Source organism: Cinclus cinclus, chromosome 4 (assembly GCF_963662255.1).
Source record: "Cinclus cinclus chromosome 4, bCinCin1.1, whole genome shotgun sequence".
Taxonomy (NCBI): domain Eukaryota; kingdom Metazoa; phylum Chordata; class Aves; order Passeriformes; family Cinclidae; genus Cinclus; species Cinclus cinclus.
The window spans coordinates 54205305-54227286 of NC_085049.1; the positions used below are offsets into that span (position 1 = coordinate 54205305).

The window sequence follows — 21982 nt, forward strand, 5'->3', positions numbered from 1 at the left end:
GCAAACTTGCCTCAGAGCTTCAGCTAGCAGATTGCAAACAAATCCCATAAGACAAAAAGTCTTAAAGGGGTGGGGGAAAGAGAAGGGGAAAAAAACCCTTCCAGAAGTTACTTCCAAAATTTAGCTGCAAGTTATGCTTTAAGTCATTATTTATGGTAAATGTGAACAGATAACTAGTGTGCAAGAGCCAGACTACAACATACCAAAGTCTAACAGAAGGCCAAAGCTTTTCCAGTGTCTGTTGGCAGAGTTAAAGAGTGTCAAAAGCTAAGGGAAACTTGCAAAAGTCAGCTCTGAACATGCATTTTGACTTGAATTATCTCATTTCCTAATCTTTGAGCATTTAATCCACAGGTTTGGTTTAGACCCAAAAGGATTTTGGATCAAGGTAACCAGCACATGGTAATACAATGCCTCCTAAGCTCCCTGGAATGCTTTTGCAGTTTTATTTCTACAGCACTTCTTTTATTTGAATTCTGTCCTTTTCCTCTAGGAATGAACCCTCTAAATGACAAACCACAGTTTTGTTACATTTCATGAGTATTAAAAGGACTAATAATTAACATCTTAAACTCTAAACTATTTTTCGTATTTTTATTGTGAGGCACTGCAAAATTTATGAGTAGTGGTCAATAAAGATCTTAAAAATCTTAAGTGTTTTAAATGAAGATTGCTGTTCAATTTGTAGGAGCCAAAAATGTGGGTTTCAACTATGTCCCTCAAACATGCCCAAACTGTATTATCTGTGTCTGATTTTACCCAGAATTACACATACAGGTGTATACTTTGTGCAGATGGCCACAACTATTGGTGTTTTTCTGTGCTGTGATATTTAAGTTGTATTAAGCTTATGTTCATCAAAATCCATCCGTGGGGTGTTTTTTTTTTCGGTTTTTTTTTTTTTTGGTTTTTTTTTTTTTTTTTGTTTTTTTTTTAACCTTCCCTTCCCTTCCACTTGTATGTGAATCTGGACAGATCTAAGCAGCACACAGCCATATGAGCCTGCAGAACTGGGACCGGCTCCTTCACCTGGCAGAACCCCCGGGATTACTGGCAATGCAGTGACACAGAATTCCAGAATCAGGTTGGAAAAGCGCTCTGAAACCATGGAGTCCAACCTACAACCAAACACACCGCCTTGTCAACTGCACCATGGCACTTAGTGCCACATCCAGTCTTTCCTTAAACACCTTCACCATCCCTCGGTAAGTCCACTCCAATGTGTAATCACCCTTTCTATGAAGAAATTCCTCATAACGTCCGACCTCAATCTCATATGGCAGCATCACCATTTACGGCGCAGAACTTAGCAATGAGAAGAGGCTTTTAGCACACAGATACACCTTCTCTGGACTCCCCTCAGCCCTACACGTTTATGCTCTCACACAACACTCCCCTCGCACAGGAAAGAGCAGCTTCTCTCCTGCAGAACGAGATCTTCGAATTCGCTCAGATCGCCCGCAGCCAGCTGTAGAACCGAAACCTCGGCTGAGAAACTCAACCCTCAGTGCTTAAACTGCAACTCATTTCCTTCTCGCCGCACACCTCGCAGGCAGCGGCATTGCCTCACCTACCGCTAGCCAGCTGGAAAACAAAAAAGAAAAAAAAAAAAAAAAAAAAAAGAATGCGCTACACGTTTCTGAGGGCTCGGCGGCAGGGCGGGCGCCCCAGGCAGAGGAGCGCACGCCATCTCCGCGGGGGCCGAGCGCCCCTCGGGCGGCGGGCGCTGCAGGCACGGAGCCCCTCCACAGGGCTCCCGCCGGAGCACGGCCGGGCCCAGGGGCGCCGCGGGAGCGGAGGGGGCCGTGCCGAGCCGGGGCTGCGGCGGAGGCGGCCGCGGGGCGGGACACGGGCGGGACACGGACCCGCCGCCCTCACGTCAGCGCTCCCCCTTCCCCGGCGGGCTGCCCCGGCCGCGCGGTGCGTTGTGGGAGCGGCGCTGAGATGGCGGCGGCCGCCGCCGGGCTGAGCTGGAGGCGGGTGTCCTCCTTCACGGGGCCGGTGCCGCGCTCCCGCCACGGGCACCGCGCGGTCGCCATCCGAGAGCTGCTCATCATCTTCGGCGGCGGCAACGAGGGCATCGCCGACGAGCTGCACGTCTACAACACGGGTGCGCGGGGCGGGGCCGCGGGGCGGGCGGGCGGAGCGGGGGGGGGGGGGGGAACGGCGGCGGGGCTGTCCCGTCCGCGGCCGCCGGTGGCACCGGGCTCCGCGCGGCCCCGGGGATCCCCCTCGGGCCTCCCGCACTCCCCCGGCGCTGCCCGCGGGGGAGCTCGGCCGAGGGGGCGGCGGGCGGGCCGAGGAGCTGCCTGGAGCCGAAATGGCGGGGCGGGAAATCCGCCTGGGCCGGGGGTTTTCCCTCGGGTAGCGCGGCGCTAGCGGCCCTGCCTGGGGAGAAGCGGCCGGGAGGATCTCGGTGCCACAGCAGTGTCGCGGCTGCTGTGCCTTCCCCGGCCGTCCGCAGGGGTGCGGAGCCTCTCTCCGCTGGCAGGTCGCGGCTGAATGGCGGCGGGCGGCATTCGTCCCTGCGAGTGTCCGGATCCCCCTCCTTCCCTCTGGCGGCGGCACCTCACGAGAGTCGAGCGCGCTGGAATGGGAATCTTGTTTGGAAAAGTGAACGTGTTGGCATCGGGAGCCTTTCCAAACAGGGAGCTGCCCAAGAGCGATTTTATTTGTGAAAGATTAGACGCCTGAGTAGTTACTGTGCGGAATGCTGTGTGAGGCTGGAAAACTTGCGTGTAATTTCAGGGCTTGGGCCGAGACGGGAGAATTCAGTGCCTGGTCTGTGCTTCTCACTCAGCCAGTGTTGGCTGCTTGAGGTTTTTCCAGGCAGATTTTTCTTTGATGGCTTTAAGATCTGCTATGTGTAGATCACATTCCTGAGGGGGAGAAGGAAAAAAAATCTCTTAACCCTTCTGTTCTGACAAGTAATCCGAAGAAAACTCTTAACATAATCACGCCATCAGAACACCGGTTCTGACGGGTGCCTTTTCAGTGAGTCTTACCATGACTTGTTTTTTTTGTCTTCCCAGACTTTCTATTTAAGGTGTTTCCCCTTTGCAGCAGTGACAAAAAGGATCGTATCTCAGTTGTTCCAGTTTCTGGATGAGTGCTTGGCCCAAACTGACCCTTTTTATTCTGGGATTTAAGATGCAGGGTTATGACCTGAGCTGCCCTAGTGTGGGATGTCGTCCATGGCCCTTGCTATGCATGTGATGATTTTCGAGGAGCTGGTACACAGTGAGAGCATCTTAATCCCCTGCAGCAACACTCAGTGGAAGCTTCTAATTTCCTGCTTCTCCTCTTCGCACTCATAAAGAAGTGTAGGAAAAAGAAGACATTGTCCCCCGTAATTCTTAAATTCCAGAACAGTTCAGACACCAATATGCCTGGATCAGACAGTCTCAGCTGCTTTTTCTTGACTCTGTGGCTCTCCTCTCCCACCCTCTGGATATTAAAATGGGTCCTAGAACAGTGTAATTAGTTTTTGAATAGGGCTATTAAGTCCAGGCACGGTGCCATGCTGCTGTAGCTCTAATAATTCTGTTTCTAGGGCTAGCTCCCTCTGAGTTAGCGTGGTTATCTCTTTTGTGTGGAACTGCACTCGTGTTCCTCATTAGCCTCTATTCTTGGCAAGTCTATTAAATTGCTGGATGCCCCTTCATGACTGACTTAGTTACAGAAACCTCATGGGCTCATTCATACACTGAGTAACATTGATAGAGGTGTTTACTTTTCTTTTTATTAAAAGAAATAGTAATTATTTTAAAACTTAGTGTGAAGCAAACAGCCCTTTCAGTTATCTGCAGATAAAAGGTAATTCTTCAGAAAACAGAGGTGTTTAAAAATACATGTTTCAGTATTTCTAATATTTTTTTCTGTTTTTTTTTTTTTTTTTGGTTTTTTTTGGTTTTTTTTTGTTTTTTTTTTTTTTGCTTCCTACTATAGTTACAAATCAATGGTTCCTTCCTGCTGTAAGGGGAGATATTCCTCCAGGCTGTGCAGCACATGGATTTGTTTGTGATGGTACCAGAATACTGGTTTTTGGAGGAATGGTTGAATATGGAAGATATAGCAATGATTTATATGAATTGCAGGTAGGAAATGTATAACTCTGTTTTGATTTTCGGGATTACTTTATGTTTATCTGTTTATGAAGAAACACATTTTATTCTATCAACTGCAGAGGAAAGTTAGATGATCTTTGCTCTTCTTCAGAAAGATTTTCTCCATCTTAAGAATCTAAAGTTTATTCTAAATAACTTCGAAATAGAGACTTCCATCTAGTCCAAAGTATAATATATTTAATATTTTATTAAGGTTAGCTCTTAAACATCCCTTTTAACAAATGTCGTAAGAAAAGCCCGGCATTCCCTTAAAATAATTCAGAAAATATACACATGTTAATATTACATGAATTCTATTTGTTATGACTGACTAGAAATTATATTATTTCTGAATAAATTTTTCTTGTCTTCAAGGCAAGTCGATGGCTCTGGAAAAAAGTAAAACCTCAAGCTCCTTCAAATGGATCACCACCCTGTCCTCGGCTTGGCCACAGCTTTTCTTTGTATGGTAACAAGTGCTATTTATTTGGTGGCCTGGCAAATGAAAGTGAAGATTCAAATAATAATGTTCCCAGGTATGCTGATTTGTCTTTGAATTTAATGGGTTTAAAAACAAATTACTGGATTTGACAGCTTTGAAAAGGAACATTCTAGGCAGGCTGTTCTGCATACCAAGTACTCAAAGTTGGATTATTTGTGCAGTGAAGGGGTTACATGTGAAGAAGATTAACTATTCCTTCTGCATCCTACAATATGGATCTCTGAGTGACAGCTCTGACACTTTTGCAAGGAAACCTGAGTAGGCTTCAGTATTTCTCCTGGCATTTTGGGTGATGTTTTGAAGAATGGCTTGTTTGTTAGAATTACCTCAATCAGCAGAGTCTCATGAGTCATCAGGGAATTCATGATGGATGTGTCTTTTGTATTGCTGTGAAAAACAGTTAAGAATTCATCTGGAATTTTTTTTACAGTAACAGCTGAAGTTGCCATTAATGTCAGCAAACTGTGCTAGAATGCTGAAGTTTTATATCCACATTCACCTGCAGTTCAGAGCACTTACATCCACTGAGCTATAAACTGGCAATTTCAAGCTCAGTAAACAAGAGGTATCTGGTGTGAATGCCAAGATTTAAAGACCATTGTGTAAAAATAACTTGCTGATAGATTCAGCAACAAATGGCTAATTGTGTATTGGCCAGCCTGAAGACATGAGAAGACAAACAGCTTCTCACCTTTCTTGCCTTAAGAGTTGCAGAAATTTCTCTCTAATACGTCTTATCATCATGTATTTCCCGCAGTTTTTCAGTTTACCATGTGTCTGTATATAGCAATTTTTGCAAGAAATGTTTTCATGTTTTTTTTCATTTAATACAGTGTCGCAAATAAGAGAGCATGTTTTCTCAGAGGCAGCCAGATATAACTGTTATTTTTTTGCTTTGTTTGAAATCCATTTAAAATCCAAATTTGGTTCTGCATCAAATGTTTTGAATTTAAAATTCTACACCCTCCCAAGACAGAAGTCTGTAATATTTGGAAGTGGTCAGGGTTTAAAGCACATTTGTCATCATGCTTATAAGTGAGATTTTCATACTTTGACAATAATACCCTAGATATTTAAATGATTTCTATGAACTGGAGCTGCAACATGGGTCTGGCGTGGTCGGCTGGAGTATTCCTGTGACCAAAGGAATCTTGCCATCTCCCCGAGAATCTCACACAGCCATTGTGTACTGCAGAAAAAATGTGGGAAGCCCAAAGATGTATATTTTTGGAGGCATGTGTGGCTGTCGGCTTAATGATCTCTGGGAACTTGACATAGGTGAGTTGGTTTGCCAGCAGAAGTCTGTGCTACTGCCTGAGTGGGAAAATTACAGCATGGAATGGTTAATGGCATGCTGTGGTGCAGATATTATTGAGACTGACACCATAGTGTTAACCTTTTGTAATATTTGGAGTTAAATACAGTATTGTTTGCCTATATTATCCTCAGTGATTATGGGTACTCTGTGAGACGGATATTGTAGTCTTTAAAGCGCTCTAAAGAAACAAAATTGAATAACCATAATGAACCCATAATTAATGTTTTTGATAAACACTTAGTTTGTCAGCATTTCCTATGATGTTTTTAAGAAGTTCCAAGTGCTTGTTATTGCATCCTCTTTCTTAAAGTAGCCATCTTAAAAAGGTGAAATTTAGCTTTGCTGAATGTTAGAGGTATGCTCTCTCCTAAAATCCAGTTAGTAAAATACATAGCAACAAGATACATCTTTTTTTGAGGATTTTATTCTCTTTCTTTCAGAAACCATGACCTGGTCAAGACCAGAAACCAAAGGGACAGTTCCACTTCCTCGTAGTCTCCATACGGCCAATGTAATAGGAAACAAGTATGTCTGTTGTTAAAAGCTCAACTCTAGAAAGGTACACCTAGTAGGAGAATGATGATGCTTATCCACTACTGCTCAGTATAAATATCAGCCCTGTAGACTAGTTTTCTGCTGTTTCAGTACCACTCTTAACTCAAGGGTAGCAAACTGTCAGTGTTTCCATCCAGCAGAACAACCTGCCCAACCCACCAGCAGCTTTCTGGGCTTCTTGGAGCACCTTTGTGCATTCTGGGGCAGCCTCAGCTGGGCTTGAGTTCTGTCAGGAGCGAGTTTCAGTGCCTCTGTGTGTGACACAGATGAGGTAGCTGTGCAAAGAATCTGCTCAAAAAGTAAACCTAGTTGCAGGCAAAACTATTCCCACTTTTTCTGTAGTCTGTCCCTCATTACTCCACTTCTTGCCAATATGGTTTGTTTTGGCAGGTAGCATCAATAAAATGGACTTTTAAACATGGGTTTCAGTCCATTTTGTACCAATTTACAAGCTGGCATGAGGAGAAAGAGGCAAGGGAGTAAAGAAGTATGAAAGTTTTTTATCTTCTGATCCAACAGCTTAGCTTTTTATTATTTGCTTAAAATGTTAATTGTTTGTAGCCTGCATTATATTTTTAAATTTTGATATCTGAGTTAGATGCCAGTCATCTTATTTTAGCATGACTTACTGAGGGGTCTACAGTAAAGGATTGTAGAAATTCTGTTTTAAGTGTGGGATTTTTGGAGAGCATTAGGAGTTTGATGGTTTGCTAAATGTTTCAGTATTAACTTCCATTTCTAGGAAGTTGATTGAGGAGTTTCTGGGATTTTTTTGTGTGGTTGGGTTTTTCTATCAGTCAATTTACTCAAAAATTTCAGAAGGTAGATGTCTGCAACAGTACTTCATAAATACATAGACACAAATCAAATTTGCTGTGAACCAAAACTGTAACACAGTTGTCCTAGTTTGAGAGAGCACATGCAGCAGATCTAGATATTAATTGGTGTTTCGTTTCTTTTTCCCTCTTCCCTCTTTTCCTGTATTTCAGAATGTATGTTTTTGGTGGATGGGTTCCACAGTCAACAGGAGGTGAAATTTCTGCTCCTGATGGTGAATGGAAATGCACCGGTTCATTTTCTTACCTTAATTTGGGTTAGTGTTTCTGCCTTTCTGGGGCTGGGTCTTTTGAATTAATATTTTCTTAACAGAGTAGAGTAAAAGATATGTAGTTGTAATCCTGGCTGACTGAAGAAGTTGCCAGTTTTTTGCATGTTACTTGAAAAATAATATTTTAATGATTATTTTTCTTTGAAGATTCAGCAGGTTTGCTTCTTCAGATCTTGGTTAATACAACTTTAATACTAAATAATATAAATACTCCTTCTTCATTTATAGAACACAGGAGACAGAGTCTGAAATGAGGTTTTTCTAAGCATGATAGTACCATCCCTGAATTCTCAACTTCTGATCTATTTGCCTGAGAGATAACTAGAGGTCAGAAAATTCAGCTTGTATGAATTGATTTTATCTTGTACACTAATTGGAAAGTGACCTTCTCTTCATAATATTTCCATTCTAAATGCAGTTGTCTATAAAAACTGAGGTGATTTTCTTTTTTTTTTTTTTTCTGAGCAGTTAAGTGTGTTAACATCTGTATTTCTTGCTTTGGAAAACATCTAGAAACTAAATGCTTTGAGTTTCATTTACTAGATACCACGGAATGGATAGGTCTGATCTCGGATTGCCAGGAGGACAAAAGTAACTTGTTACCAGGGCCAAGAGCAGGACACTGTGCTGTAGCTGTTGGCACTCGTCTGTATATCTGGAGTGGTAGAGATGGTTACAGAAAAGCTTGGAACAATCAAGTTTGCTGCAAAGATCTTTGGTACCTTGATACTGGTGAGTCAGAAATAAATAAGAGACCTGTACTATGTTCTGTGTTTTATTAACATATGGGAAGCTTGCGTGGTTGATGATCAAAACATTAAAGCTGTAGCAAACTGGAAGACTATTTACGTTTTAAAATTATTTTTAAATCATGCTTCACTGCTGGTTGTTTAAAGACTTTTCTTAAAATGGAAAGATTAGGAAGGCTTATTTAAAGCCTCTGAAAAAACTTCATGCTAAATTCTTCACTGCATGCCATAGTCAGCTGATACAAGATGCTGCTAAACTCAGGGTTCCTGACCTCTCCTTTTAGTGGTCTTTTCTGCTACTGTTTACTTTTTTCACCAAATCCCTTCTTTTCTTGGGATCATTGCTGCTGCTGCTTCCTCATCTCTTGGACTGCAAAAAGATACTCTTTAATGTTAGAAAGGACCAAATAGTTCCTGAGAATGAAGGGAATTCTAGAGACTAATCACTCATTAGTAGCTGCATTGATAGCAGGATACTGAGATGGTTTTGGGAGAGAGGAAATTAGAGGGAACTTTTTTTTTCCTGTTTCATTATTCCCTCAGAAAAAGGAGTAGCAGGGGAGGGATGTATTTAAGATTGCAGCCTGGTTAGGCATAGAGACAAGTGAGAGGAGCAAGCCATTGGCATTAGTCATGTCTAGGCTTCAGCCTGTGTAGAAGTTAGAGAGAAAGCTCACTTCAGCTACACAGAGCAAGCAAAAAGGAAGAGGGATAACTTGTGAATTAGAATAAATATGTAAAGCTTTAGGAGTCAAAGAGCTACCTGCAGCATTTCAGGAAAGCACAAGGATCTCCTGTCTCCAGTCTCTACAATGATGTAGCTACAGCCCAAAGGCCTCCTGGCAGCAGCAGAACCATTAAAAACAGAGCATCAAAACTGGAGCATATTTGAACACTTTGAAAAGACACTTTGTAATTCTCTGACTTGACTTGCCACCTTTGACAGTGGTTTCTTGTTGAATCTGATACATATTGTACATTAGTGAAAAAGGAGCAACTGATTTTATTTGCAATATGCAGCTATTTAATAAACTGGGAAGAGAGGACAATTTCTAACATGCCATCTGTGTTTTATTGGTTTCTTGTAGAGAGACCTCAAGCACCATCACAGGTACAGCTGATCAGAGCTACAACCAACTCTTTTCAACTGAAGTGGGATGAAGTACCTACAGTTGAGGGATATCTTCTTCAATTACATGCTGACTCACCAGTGCCACCGGTGGCTGGAATTCCTGGTACTGGCATTCCTGAGACATCAGTGTTGAGTTCACAAGGTAGCAGTCAGATCACATTACAGTAATGTTTGTGCACAGGCAGACTGGAGGGTTGCTTAAGTAATAAATATGAGTTTGTTTTTTAAAGAACCATTCTGTGAGAGAGAGATACCCTGTTTCTTTGGGTATTCTCCAAATACCCACATCATAATTATGTAAAGCTTCCCTTTCACTTGTTTCTGTTGGTTTTGGCCAGCTATCTGAATTATGAAGCTATTTGTAGAATGCTGGGCACAAGTTGAGAAAGGAAGCAGTGAGGAAGGGATTTTATCTTAATGTTTGGCCATATACAGTTTTATTTCAGACTTACAACAAAGTTTTCCTTCAGGCAACGTTGGCCTCCCTCTTCCTCAGTGGAATAGTGAGGTTAAAACCATCACAACATTAAGTTCTATATAACTGATGGAAATTTGCTTTTGTTTACCTGCAAGGTGGCTGTTCTCTCCATCAGAGTCCACAATCATTGCCTAGCATCCCTTATCCAGAAATGAAGGTGGATCATCCCAGCCAAACAAATAATCTCATTCCTAATAACGTAAGTGTAAACTGAAAAATGCCTCAGTGTCAAAACAGCGTGAGGAGATAGTGAACTACCAGAGCACTTTTGCAGTTTAAAACTCCCTGCATACTTTTTAGGTCTTAGAAAAAAATCCCCAAATGAAACCAAAAGACACCTGCTGAAGTAGTTATCTGCTTTCTTATATACTTTTTGCTTTTATTAATGAGAGACACTTCCAAGTCCTCTTCTTGTTAATGCAGAAGGGAATTGCAGCTGTACTGTCCTTCACAACGCCAACTGGGAGCCTGACACCAGTAGGATGCTCAAAATGCTGGTGACATTAATGTGGGAAGCAAAAAGAATTAAGACATATTCCTTCTTTGTTAGTCTAGTTTAGTTTTATGCTAGTCTGCCTAGTTGTAAGTTCCTACAGCAGGTTAAATCCAGTTATTATCTATCTGGTGTGCAGTTGTACATGTTCCTCTGTTTCAGCAATTTAACAGAAAAACTGAGGACAAACTTTGGCTGAAGGATCCCACTTTTAGAACTTTGGACCTTTTCTTAGCTGTGTAAAGTCTTAGATCTGTATGGGATCCATACTGTATTTCTGGAGAAAACACATGCAGAAATACCATAAATTTCACTCAGAGTAGAAATATCTCAAGTACATGTCAGGAAAGCAGAGGTTGAGAGCCTCTGTAATTGTGATTTTTTCCCATGCCCTGAAGTCCCCCTAGTAGACTAAATAGCCATGAAATGCCATGTCATGATAAAATTTAGTGTGACTCTTCCAAGTCAACCCAGTGTTTGAGTCTGTTTTAAAATGACTAAGGTAGGGATTGAGAGATTGATTTCTTGGTCTAATTTAAAGTAGTAGGGGGAATTGTTGGAGGAGTTTATATTGTCTATGAGCAAGCATTTTCATGCCATGTTTGCAATTGAAATTTCTGAACTTTGCAGTTTAACATTAACAAATGTGTTGTTTTGGTTAGGTCCAAGTTGCCTTTTCATCCAGTTCAAAAGTAGAAGGAAAAGAAAAGGTTGCAGCACCTGAAAACAAGGTTACACAGGAGACTATGAAAAACCATGCAGATGCTACAGGATTCAAAGAATCAAATGCCCCTTCTCTTTTGCCTGTTTGTACTTCAAGTAAGATGACTATAGAAAAAATAATTTAAAAGTGAGAGTTAAAATTAATCTCAAAAACATAAAATATGATTGTTTCTGTCTTGCAATTTAAAATTATTTAAGAGTCCTTTATAAAAACCCAACTTGTGTTAGTTGTTACTGAATGTCTTTTTAGAAGATACAAAGAAAATTGAAATCTTAACTTGTTAGAAGTGTTGCAAAGCACATGAAATTCTCAGTATACTCATTATTATGATGGCAAATGTGTCTATTTAAGCGTAAGTAGCCATTTTTAGCATCAAGTAAAAAGGGACAGATGACATTTTACAACATTATGGTGATAGTAACTTGAACTGACACTTTGTATCTGTCTGTTAGCAGTGAAAAGCTATTGGCTGATGTAAAATTTCAGGCAATGTGGAGACAAGCATGTTTCTCTCTGACTGTAGAGGAAGTAAAAGATGACAAGGCTCTGATTTATACATTTCACTGAAATGCCTTAAATTCAGTGCAGTGAATCCAGGCTTAATCACCTGATCTGTTCATATTTGACTTCTATTTATTTTATAGGTAGTTGTATTTTTATTTTCTTCATGCTGTAATTTAATTAGGTATGGAAATTGTGGCTCTTATTGCTAAGTGAGAAACAGACTTCTACAGGGGTTAATCTTAAACTGATTTGTGTGGATGCTTTATTTTAGTAGGGTTCTTTTCCCAAATTAATTTTTTTGTGACCAAATACATAAAAAACAGCAAACATAAAATAACTGTTTACATACATCTGTTTATGACTGTGGAGACAGACTTCTGTACAGTTATAAATCTAAAGTAAGCATTAGCAATCAATATAATCCGATCTGTTCTAACCTAGTTCTGAGCTAAACTCAGCCTTTATATGAAACTAAATCCATTAGACCAGGTTAAGATTTGTTGTGTTATCAATATTGAATTCTTGCTAATGCTTTCTTTTTTTTTTTAAGGTGCTCAGACATCAGCAAATGTAGGTGAATTACATGACTTGGACAAACAAAGTGTAAATCCTGATGCTTCTGTATCCAGTACTGTCTCCAGCGCACAAACTATGGTAACCCAGCAGGCTGTTAAAACTGAATCATCAAGTACAAATGGGGCAGTTGTTAAAGATGAAACTTCACTAACAACATTCAATTCAAAATCTGAAGGTTTGAAATGTGTTTCACATACTGTATTTTGAGCCATATATTTCTAAGGCCATCAGAGTTCCTCTAGTGTGGTGGGATTCCTGTCTTGAGTAGTACCTGGGATGTAGATAGAGCTTTGGGCATTGAAGACCTTGTGCAGCCTGGATGATCTCTGCTAGTATTTATACATCTTTTAAAATCAGGATATTCCTTCTGTGCATTTGTAAATCACCATGTTTCCTGTAAGTGAAAAGTCCTTGAAAATCTTCATTTATGCAGAGGTCCATTTTCTAAATATCAGTGGTAGCCTGTTTTGGTGCTCGTTGTACATTTGCATTCATTCAGTGCTTGTCTATTTAGTCAGCAAAAGGCTAAAATAGTAACCTTAGATGATTTTGATTTTAAGCAACTGACCTCTGTAATAAATGTTATTGTGGCCAGCTCACTGCTGGTCTAATGCACTGGCCTCTTCACAGTCTGCTGGAAATACCCAAAATAAGCAGCAATGCAAAACATAAATGGGTAGTTTTTCAAGTTTTGTTTTTGACAAATATCAACAAGCTGTGCTTGTTACTGTTTTGAGTGCTAACTCAAGAACTGTATTCTCATACTGATGCTGTGTGTGTAGTGTGATTTTTACCAAGCAGTATTGTATTTTAAAAGCAAAACCCAGGAACACAAGCGTAGAATACTAATACTCCCATGTGTTACTCATGTGCTTAATATTTTCTTTTCTTTTAAGTTTCCATTTTAAATTTAATGAATGCTCTGTTCCCATTTCTTAGGGTTGTTTACAGTTTAACTGCTTATGTTCAGAATTCAGACTATTGATGTCAGAAACAATGCAATCAAATTAAGAATTTGCACTTAGGCTATTCATACAATGTCTCCAGTATGTGCCTCAATCTGGTATTTAGATTATTTGTTCACAAATATTTTGTATTGATTTCATAATCCTGTCACATTTTAGGATTTTCTGAGTCCTGCCTTCTGTTTGCATTATCTGTAGCAGCCTCCAATGCCAGACTCTCAGAATTGTTCTGTGAATCTGACAGAAGCCAGAAGTAGTTTGTGTTATAAATACAACTGCATGCAAAAGAAGTCTGTGACATTCTTGTGCAACAAATACTTGTAAATGGCTGTTGGGGTCAACTTTCATACTCTGGTGGGTTTGCATTAAATTTTTTTCTATTGCTTAAGGTTTTAAAATTTTATTTTTGTTTTTAGCTGCTGAAACTGCTTATGTCATGCCTTCACCAAGGGTCAATACTGGACAGACAAATGATTCACATTCTTCTGTAAGTCTGAAAAAGTATAATGAAATTGCTTTACCTATTGTTCTGTTGATTAGTTGTAAGAGCTCTTCTGTTTTCCTTTAATTATATTTCTGAAAGAAAAGCAGTGTTTATTTTGAGCTTGGAGTGAATAATACAGGAGTAAACATTTCTGTTGTAAAACTAATTGCATTGTGTGGGTTAGATGTGAGTCTAAAGCAGTTGTGTAGTTGGGAGGAGATTCAAGTACATGTTTCAGCTGTTGAATCACTTTTATCAACTGGCACAGTGGAATGGTCTCTGCTGCATGATGTGCAAATGTAAAAAGTTTTTCTGTATGCACAACTGAATTTAAAATGTAGTATGTATTAGATCAGAATAGTGTTAGCTGCTGATTCTATAATTTGGAACGTAACTTAACTGACATCTTGATGTTTTTCCCTAGAGGAGATGGGGACTGACTATGCAAGCTGTAAATACTGCCTGAAAAAGTAAATGCTTCCTATTTCACCTGCTTACAACTTAATACACAAACCCAAGGTGCCACTGTTGCCACCAAAAGTGAGGAACTAAGGATGGGGAGAAGCAGCTGCTAATAAAGGGTTGGGGTGCTTTTGCCAAGAGCAGCTGCAGCTCCTGCCCCATTTCCATGCTAGCAGGATCATGGCCTGTCTGTGCTGAGCAGCTGACTGTGCAGGTGCCCTCCCTGGTGCCTGGAGACCAGCAAGAAAGCCAGTTTGTCTTTCTGGGACAGTCAGGAGCAGTTTGCACGCCCTCCATCCCCATGGCCACAGCAGAGGGCTGTTCTCAGCTGCAGGCGAGTTCTGCAGTGCCTGACAAGGAGCACGTGTGGGGCTGAGGTACAGCTGAGCCCCGGGGGGAGCTGCTGATGTTGGACCACCTTGGGAAACTTCTTGACCTCTGAGAGAAATTAACTCAACTACATGCTGCTACAGACACCTAGTTGTACAGCTTTCAGCTTCTTCCCCCTGTTCAGAAAATCAGATGTGACATCCCAGCTGTTGCTTTTTAAATGACAGACTGTGTCTGAGTAAATGTCTAAGAACCAGGTGGTTTTGCACAGTGTTTTGATAATACATGCATATTCATTTGAAGCATAAGAAAGTAACACTGCTATGCAGGGGGGCTGTCTCTTACATATACTAGAGCCTTGACATTTTTTTCCATGGCATTGAAGTGTGGGTAATCTACATAACGTGTTCTTCAAATGCTAGAGAGCTCCCCAGAGGCCGCCGGCACCGGTGAAAACCAGGGATCGCCGGTGGTATGATGTGGGAATTTTTAAGAACAACAGTGCTGTGGTGAGCCAGTTCTACTTGCTGCCAGAGGAAACAATGAACATCAATAGCAAGGTAGCTGCTGTTCTCTTGCATGTACCTGTTTCAGAATCTGTTGCTTATATAGTTCACAGCAAAATATGGGATTTTCCGATACTGCAGCAGAACCTGGTGCTCATAGAAATTTTGTATTTTATGACCGGTAGTTCCTTGTGTGTTTTTCTCACCTCTTTTTACTATTTCCTAAACTAGATTAACTTTCTTTTGTTTACATATGGTAATACAAAATGTCTTATTTTGCTATTGCTAATTATTTTCTTAATTCTTGGCTTAGAAAACAGTTTTAGGCTTTCTAAACTTTCAAGCCAGTAAAATTCTTAAAAACTGAGAAGTCCACAATTTCTTAATATGTTATTTCAGTCCAGCATTGAAATGTTTCAGGTTCTTCTCTGTCCCTAGAATCTTTGAATAAAAATTGTTGAAGATACTAATAAGACCTAGGCCAGGCTGTTTAAAAAGACTGGGAACTGTAGTGGCTTTTGTATTTCATCTTTCTAACTTAATGTTTTACCAAACAAGTTGATAAGTTATAAGTTGATACATGAAAACTATGAGTGTGAAACTTGCAAAAGTGCAACAGTTTTGATGGTAAAAGTGTAAATTAGTGATGTCCTGGTTAACTAGAAACAAAAATTGTGTCTTCTTGAGACAGAAACAAAATACCAGAAACCTTTCTTTGAAAATGCTTCACTATAAATACTTTGTGTCTCAAAGAGCACAGCACATTGCACAGTGTTTACATTGATAGTGGTTCTTTCACGTTATTCAGTAGGAAAATAGTTATACTGTAAGGATCAGTGATGCATCAATGCATATTTTAATCATGGAAGTATGGTAGAACATAATATTTCAGAAAGCTATTTGTTACTAACAGTGCTTTTCCTTAAAAACATTTTGATCACCTCCACATCAAACTGCAGCTCCTAACATTAGGAATAACTGCTTTTGAAATAAAAATATTTTTTTAGAAGATTATGTTAACTAAATCATAACTTATGTAGTTGTTAATGCTACTTGGTTTTAACTTTCCCCAGTAAAAATAACTGCAAGATGCAGTTTAATTTAAATGACTGAAAAAATGGGATATCTTTTGGTCTAGAGATGTAGTCTCACATGGCATCTTAGATCAGCTGTTTAGAGGTGAGATACTGTGTGAGTCAGAACCTTTTCATAAATTCTGATGTAAGTATAACAGTATTAAATAGATTTCAGTTTCAATTAAACATAATTACTCTCAGCTTAACACTATATTTTTAGGGTAATTGTGTTTATAATATTTTAAAAATTATCATGAATGTTGCTTTATTTTCAGACAGAAGGTGCAGATGTACCAGACTACAGATTACTTAAGAAACAGGATCTGTTTCCAGGCACAGTGTACAGGTTCAGAGTTGCTGCAATTAATGGCTGTGGTATTGGGCCTTTCAGTAAAATCAGTGAATTCAAGACATGCATTCCAGGTTTTCCTGGAGCTCCTTCAACGGTCAAAATCACCAAGGTGAGAAATATAGATAATTCTCATTCTGACATGTAAAATTCTGGTCACCGGTGTAATCTCAGAACTCTTGGTTACAGTTGGTATGTTGTTTGGGTTATTTTTAAGTTAAAATTGTCATATAAAATAGTGACCAATGCTTACTTGGTGAGCTCTGCTCAATATAATATTCTTTAAGAAATTTGCTAAAAATAATTATTTTAAGAGTTTGTGTTCATGTTAGCAGATAAACATTCAATCATCTGATAGTTTTCCCATGATTTTCTAGTCTTGCATCATTAAATCTATAGTGGTTTACCACACTTCTTAAAAAAGAGTCAAAGGATGTCCTTATCTCCAGAGTGGTGATGATAGGTTAGAATTTTCAGATAATCTTTAGAATTTGGGGTTTTTTTATATATTCTTTATATATTTATGGTTAGCTACATGCTATCATATTTTTCTCTCTTTCTTCAGAGTGTAGACTGTATTCATCTTTCTTGGGAGCCTCCAGCTTCACCCTCTGGAAATATTTTAGAATACTCTGCCTACTTAGCCATCCGTTCCACGCAACTACAGGAAAATCCAAGTCAACTTGTATTTATGAGGATATACTGTGGTCTTAAAACCTCCTGTGTAGTGACTGCTGCCCAGCTTTCCAACGCCCACGTGGATTACACCTCCCGGCCTGCCATAGTGTTCAGGATCTCGGCCAAGAACGAGAGGGGCTACGGCCCGGCCACGCAGGTTCGGTGGCTCCAAGGTAAAGTCACTGTCACACACAGCATCTGCGTGGAGCAGGAGCTGTGCATTTCTTCCAGAACCAGCACAGCAGTACATTACTTCTTGAAATGTTTTGTTCCTTATGGGAGTTTTATGCAGTTCTAGTTGTTGCTTCTGACTTTCCTAGAATTCAATTCAGCTCAGAAGTTTTTCAGTCCAATAAGAAGTAATCCAGTTATGTGCATCATGTATGTGACATACAGTGCATTCAGGGGTCTTCGCAGTCTTTTCACCCTCCTAAATGGCAAAAAAATTCTGTCAAGTGGTGTAAGGTGCATTTTTGTGGTGCGTATGCGCTTTGAAATCTGTTACCACCAGAAGAGATTTTCTCATCTTGTCCCTGAGCTTGAACTTGTACAGGTTCGTGATGACTTGGGGATGATAATGGATCCACTGAAAATAAAATTAGTGTTAACCTAGTCACTTCTGGCTTGCCTTATAAGCAAGCCAGTCTGGAGTCTCAAGTTTTGCCAGCTTCCCGTCCTGCTCCTCCCCGTTTCTGGCTTAGCTTTGTTGGGAGCTGGCTTTGCTCAGCAAGAGGTGCTGTGGGCACAGAGGAAGGTAGGAAGGGCAGAGTGCCTACCCCCTCGGGCAGCAGGGAGCTGTGGTGTGGGGGTAGCTGACCTCATTTAGTGGGCTGGGAGCCACCTGTTGAGTGCTCCACTGCTTGGTTTTCAACATTTTTTTTGTAAGATGGGGAGTTACAATGAAAAAGTCGTCTCCTATGCTGTTCAGTATTTCAATGCTGTTTTAACCCTTTAATTGGCAGGGGTTTTGACCATGACCTGTATCCTAGAACTCTGAAACAGTGTTTGTTTGAAAATGTTTGACTGTGTACACCATGTGAAGTTATGAAACGTTTAACAATGTCTCTTTCTTTTTGCAGATATGAAAACATCAGGCTCAAAGTAGAAACGACGTAATAGATCTCAAGTTTCGAATGTAGTGTTCAATGTAACTCTTGTACTATTTGTAAATGCTACAAATATTTTATTTTTTCATTGTTTTTATCTTAAGAATGTATAACCTTTTTTACGTTTGACACATCAGCGTTACAGAGCCTTGCTCAGGTATGAGTATCATATAGAAAATATATCAGAGATGGTGGGGTGGAGGATCACACTTTATCCAGCAGCTCTTTTTGGTAGTGATATGTTAAAATGTAAAGAACACCGAGTTTCAAATTAAAAATGAATCAAAGAATTGGCACAAGTAGTAGTATTTGAGGTAGAGTCCCCATGATTGCTACAGATCTTGAATAGATAAATCATAAGATTTGGCATATGAGCAAAATCTGTTTGGTTTCGGTTCCCTATACCACATTCTTCATTGTGGTGCCTGAGTACAAGGCAAAAATTTCCAGTTATTATATAGTAACTTAAAATGTATAAATATTTTAATATATACCTTTTTTGTAAAGAAATGATTTTTTCTACTATTTGTAACAAATATCTTAATCTTGAAAGATATCCCCTGAAAATTTAAAAGGAAAAAGATAAACTTATCCATTGCTCTTATTACAAAAAACGTAAATTCATTGTAAATGCACTACTATTAGTTAAAATTATCCTTTTGTAGTTGTACAAATCTTAAACTTGTAAATACCAATGTTTACAAGAGACCTTTCTGGTCTTCTATTAAAACTTCCATGAGATTCATTCTTTTTTTTTTTTTTTTTAATCCATATGCTTTGCTTTTAGCATATGCTTGCTTTTTGCACTAATAATAACTTACCTCATTCCTGTGTTAGTAATCACTTGTGTTGCTTCCATAATGTTTCTGTAAAACTTCAATCTGAAAATTTTAACCAAAGTTTAGAATACACGGTAAGCAATTTTGCACATATTATATGGCAACTCTCAACATATTTATTCCAGTTAATCTTCTTAAGTGCTTGTTTGCTTTACCAATATATTCTACCAATCAAGTTCAGTATCTCCCTTTTACTATGCATCATTTTACATTTACTAGCTAGCTGATAAAATCAACAAGCATTACTTCTAGGAGTAGGTTGATCCATTCCTATGCGAAAAGCAAAAGAATTGCTCACAGTAGTGAAATAAAGGTAAACATTTTAAATACTATTTATGTATCTATATATAAAACTATGTTTACCAAAGTGTAGAGGAAAATGGCTGAGTTGGACAAGGTCACTAGGTGAACAGATTGAGGCACCAAAATAAGATTTATTTTGAAATAAAATCTAAATTATTTATTGTGCAATGAAGTTTATACTTTGCACTTTAATTTTGCCCCAAATGCCAAAAGATTATACATCAAGGTAGAACTTCTTGCCTCTTCCAGTTAAATTTGTCTTAAGAGCATTTGTAAATATATAAACTAAAATCAATGATGTGCCTGGTTTGGTGGGAGAAGTATGACTCAAGTGGTAGAGATTTAGCAGCTGAAGTATCCCAGAGCAGATTTAATAGCCAAGTGTTGGCTACCCTGAGAATCAGGGTTTTAACGAAGTGCTGGTACAGCCTTAATTATTGCAATGCATCACATGCTCCAATAGCATATAGAAAGTGCTGGGGACCATAAATGCTTGTAATAGTGTTAACTGTGGCACAGGAGCAACACACGTGGTTTGACTCCAGAGGAAAATCACGTGCTTATGACAATGACAGATATCCCAGTTTCACTTTAAACAGTGTTTATAGTATGAATGTATAGGACTTTTCCTGAAGTTAACTGGCTTTAAGATATTTGTGTTTTAATGGTCCATTTCGTCAGGTAGGATCTCACTACCAATACTGTCTGATAACTAAAGTACCATACACATGAACTGTCAACTAGAAGAATAGAATTTGGTTTTTCTTATTAGTACTGTGAAAGAAGCCTTTAGAGAAAAACTTGTGGCTTTGATTTTGTTGGCTGATAGCTGTGATTGTAGAGTTGTTATTTAAGAATAAAACCTGTTGGGTGTGTCTGGGTGGAGTTTTTTTTGCACTTGGTTTCACATGCTTTGCACAATTTCTTTTTTCAGTGGGTATGTCACGACTACCAAAGGGTAAAACTGTGGCGTTTTCAATGAAAGTATAATTTCCTTGTAAGTGTGCTTTATTCAGCTGACTTGACATAAGATGTCACTTCTCTCTTTTTTTTGTCCGAGTTGGGTAATGTTGAATAGTGATCATATGCAACTCTTCAGTTGCTCACAGTTTTACTTTAAACTGAAATTGTGGTACACACTGTAAAATACACTTTGTGGTCTGTTTTTAGAACTGTATTTATAATGTCTAAATCCCACCTGTTTGCCTATCAACTAGGTATCAGACAAATATTGATTGTTCAATTTTAAAGTTTAGACTGTTGGCACCAGCTCTTTGAGACTCCATGTTATCCATTTATTTCAGATACTGCTAAAGGACATGTAACAGAAGCTGAAATCTATCAGATTACAGTATCCATATTGTAGAAATGTCTAGGTTTACTGAACTCCTTAGGGAGGTTGTGGCTGTGTAAACATAGGACAGTCGTGCCAGTTATGGCAGGCATGGCTACAGCTTCGTCTTCAGAATGTTCTTGTGGAAGTGGAAATGAAGTGAACAATAACTTACACTTTGTGTTTTCAAAGTAATTATAGCAATATTTTTTGAATGTAGTTTGGAGTAGAGCACATGATCATGCCATAAAACTCTGAGGATATAATAATAAGTATTACTGTTGTTATCTGATTATTTCAGGATAGTGAATTTCACGTGAACTTAGTCTTACAGCCTGTTACTTAATGACCTCTACAAGGAAACTGACATTTTGTACAATACAAGTTGATTAGTCTTATTTTGAAGCATTGTTTGTTCTTTGTAATAAAGTGGTTGTCCTATCAAATGCATTGTAAATACTGAAGTGTGTCTGTTTTTACAGTGTATGTGTACAAGCTTGGAATCTCTGTTTTTTTAGAGGTGTACATGGACAAACTTGGAAATTTTGATGCAGAGTGAGTAAATTTGTCAAACTGGGGGAGAGGGTTTAATGATAAGCACTGTCATAATACTATTACTCTTCCACAAATACTGTCTCCTAATTTAATTCTTAGTTATTACCTCATGAGCTTTTTCCTCACTTGAGGTTCTCCAGTATCCCTGCCCCACCTTGTGCTGCTGCTGTGCACCCACCATTTCCCTGCCCCCTTCCATGCCTTTGTGCCTTGCAGACTGTGGCCTCTGAACTGAAATTTTGACATTACTTGCCCTGTCTATACAGGGGTCATGTTACTGCTGTTGACAAGGAGTGACAAAGAGTTTGGCATGGCTTTGCTGCAGTTTGTTAAAAAGATGTGTGAGTACTTAGTGTGCTCAGAAGGCTCCTACTAAGGGTTTGAATTGTGTTCATGTCCAGCTTTGCTCAAAATGACACCATCTCTTATGGAGCTCACTATGGAGAACTCCTGTGGGAATAAGCAGTACGTGTTGCAAGAAGCAGGGGAGCAGAGAGGAGCAGGTGAACTGAAGAGTCTGCTGGATTGTTGCTAAACCTCCTTAAGAGATTTCACAAGAGAAACTGCTAAAAGCTGTCTGCTCCAGATTGAGTCCTTCTTTGTGTTCCTAGTTATTGTAATAATACTTGTTATTTGTGATTCTTGCACTAGTGGAAAACAAATGGGAAAACCTGAAACATCAGTGAAGAATCCTCTCATACTGTTTTCTTTCTGCTAATAAGATTTCAAGAGTAGGAGTTATTTTGTCTTG

General features: G+C 39.4%; 1 protein-coding gene across 1 annotated transcript; it reads left to right on the top strand.

Moving 5' to 3' along the window:
• The first annotated feature begins 581 nt into the window (after positions 1–581).
• Positions 582–21116, top strand: HCFC2 (host cell factor C2). The gene is made up of 16 exons (XM_062492104.1): positions 582–2110; positions 3949–4097; positions 4482–4642; positions 5678–5886; positions 6367–6451; positions 7471–7574; positions 8133–8321; positions 9427–9612; positions 10044–10147; positions 11104–11260; positions 12220–12420; positions 13627–13697; positions 14909–15046; positions 16344–16529; positions 16983–17268; positions 18175–21116. The coding sequence occupies exons 1-16, from the start codon at positions 1945–1947 to the stop codon at positions 18198–18200; spliced, it is 2418 nt and encodes an 805-aa protein (XP_062348088.1). The 5' UTR covers positions 582–1944; the 3' UTR covers positions 18201–21116.
• Positions 21117–21982: the final 866 nt, after the last annotated feature.

Coding starts and splice junctions, on each gene's coding strand:
- HCFC2 (XM_062492104.1), top strand. CDS start 1,945: ATGGCGGCGGCCGCCGCCGGGCTGAGCTGGAGGCGGGTGTCCTCCTTC. Junction 8,322..9,426: donor TCTTTGGTACCTTGATACTG/GTGAGTCAGAAA, acceptor GGTTTCTTGTAG/AGAGACCTCAAGCACCATCA. Junction 11,261..12,219: donor TTTGCCTGTTTGTACTTCAA/GTAAGATGACTA, acceptor TTTTTTTTTAAG/GTGCTCAGACATCAGCAAAT.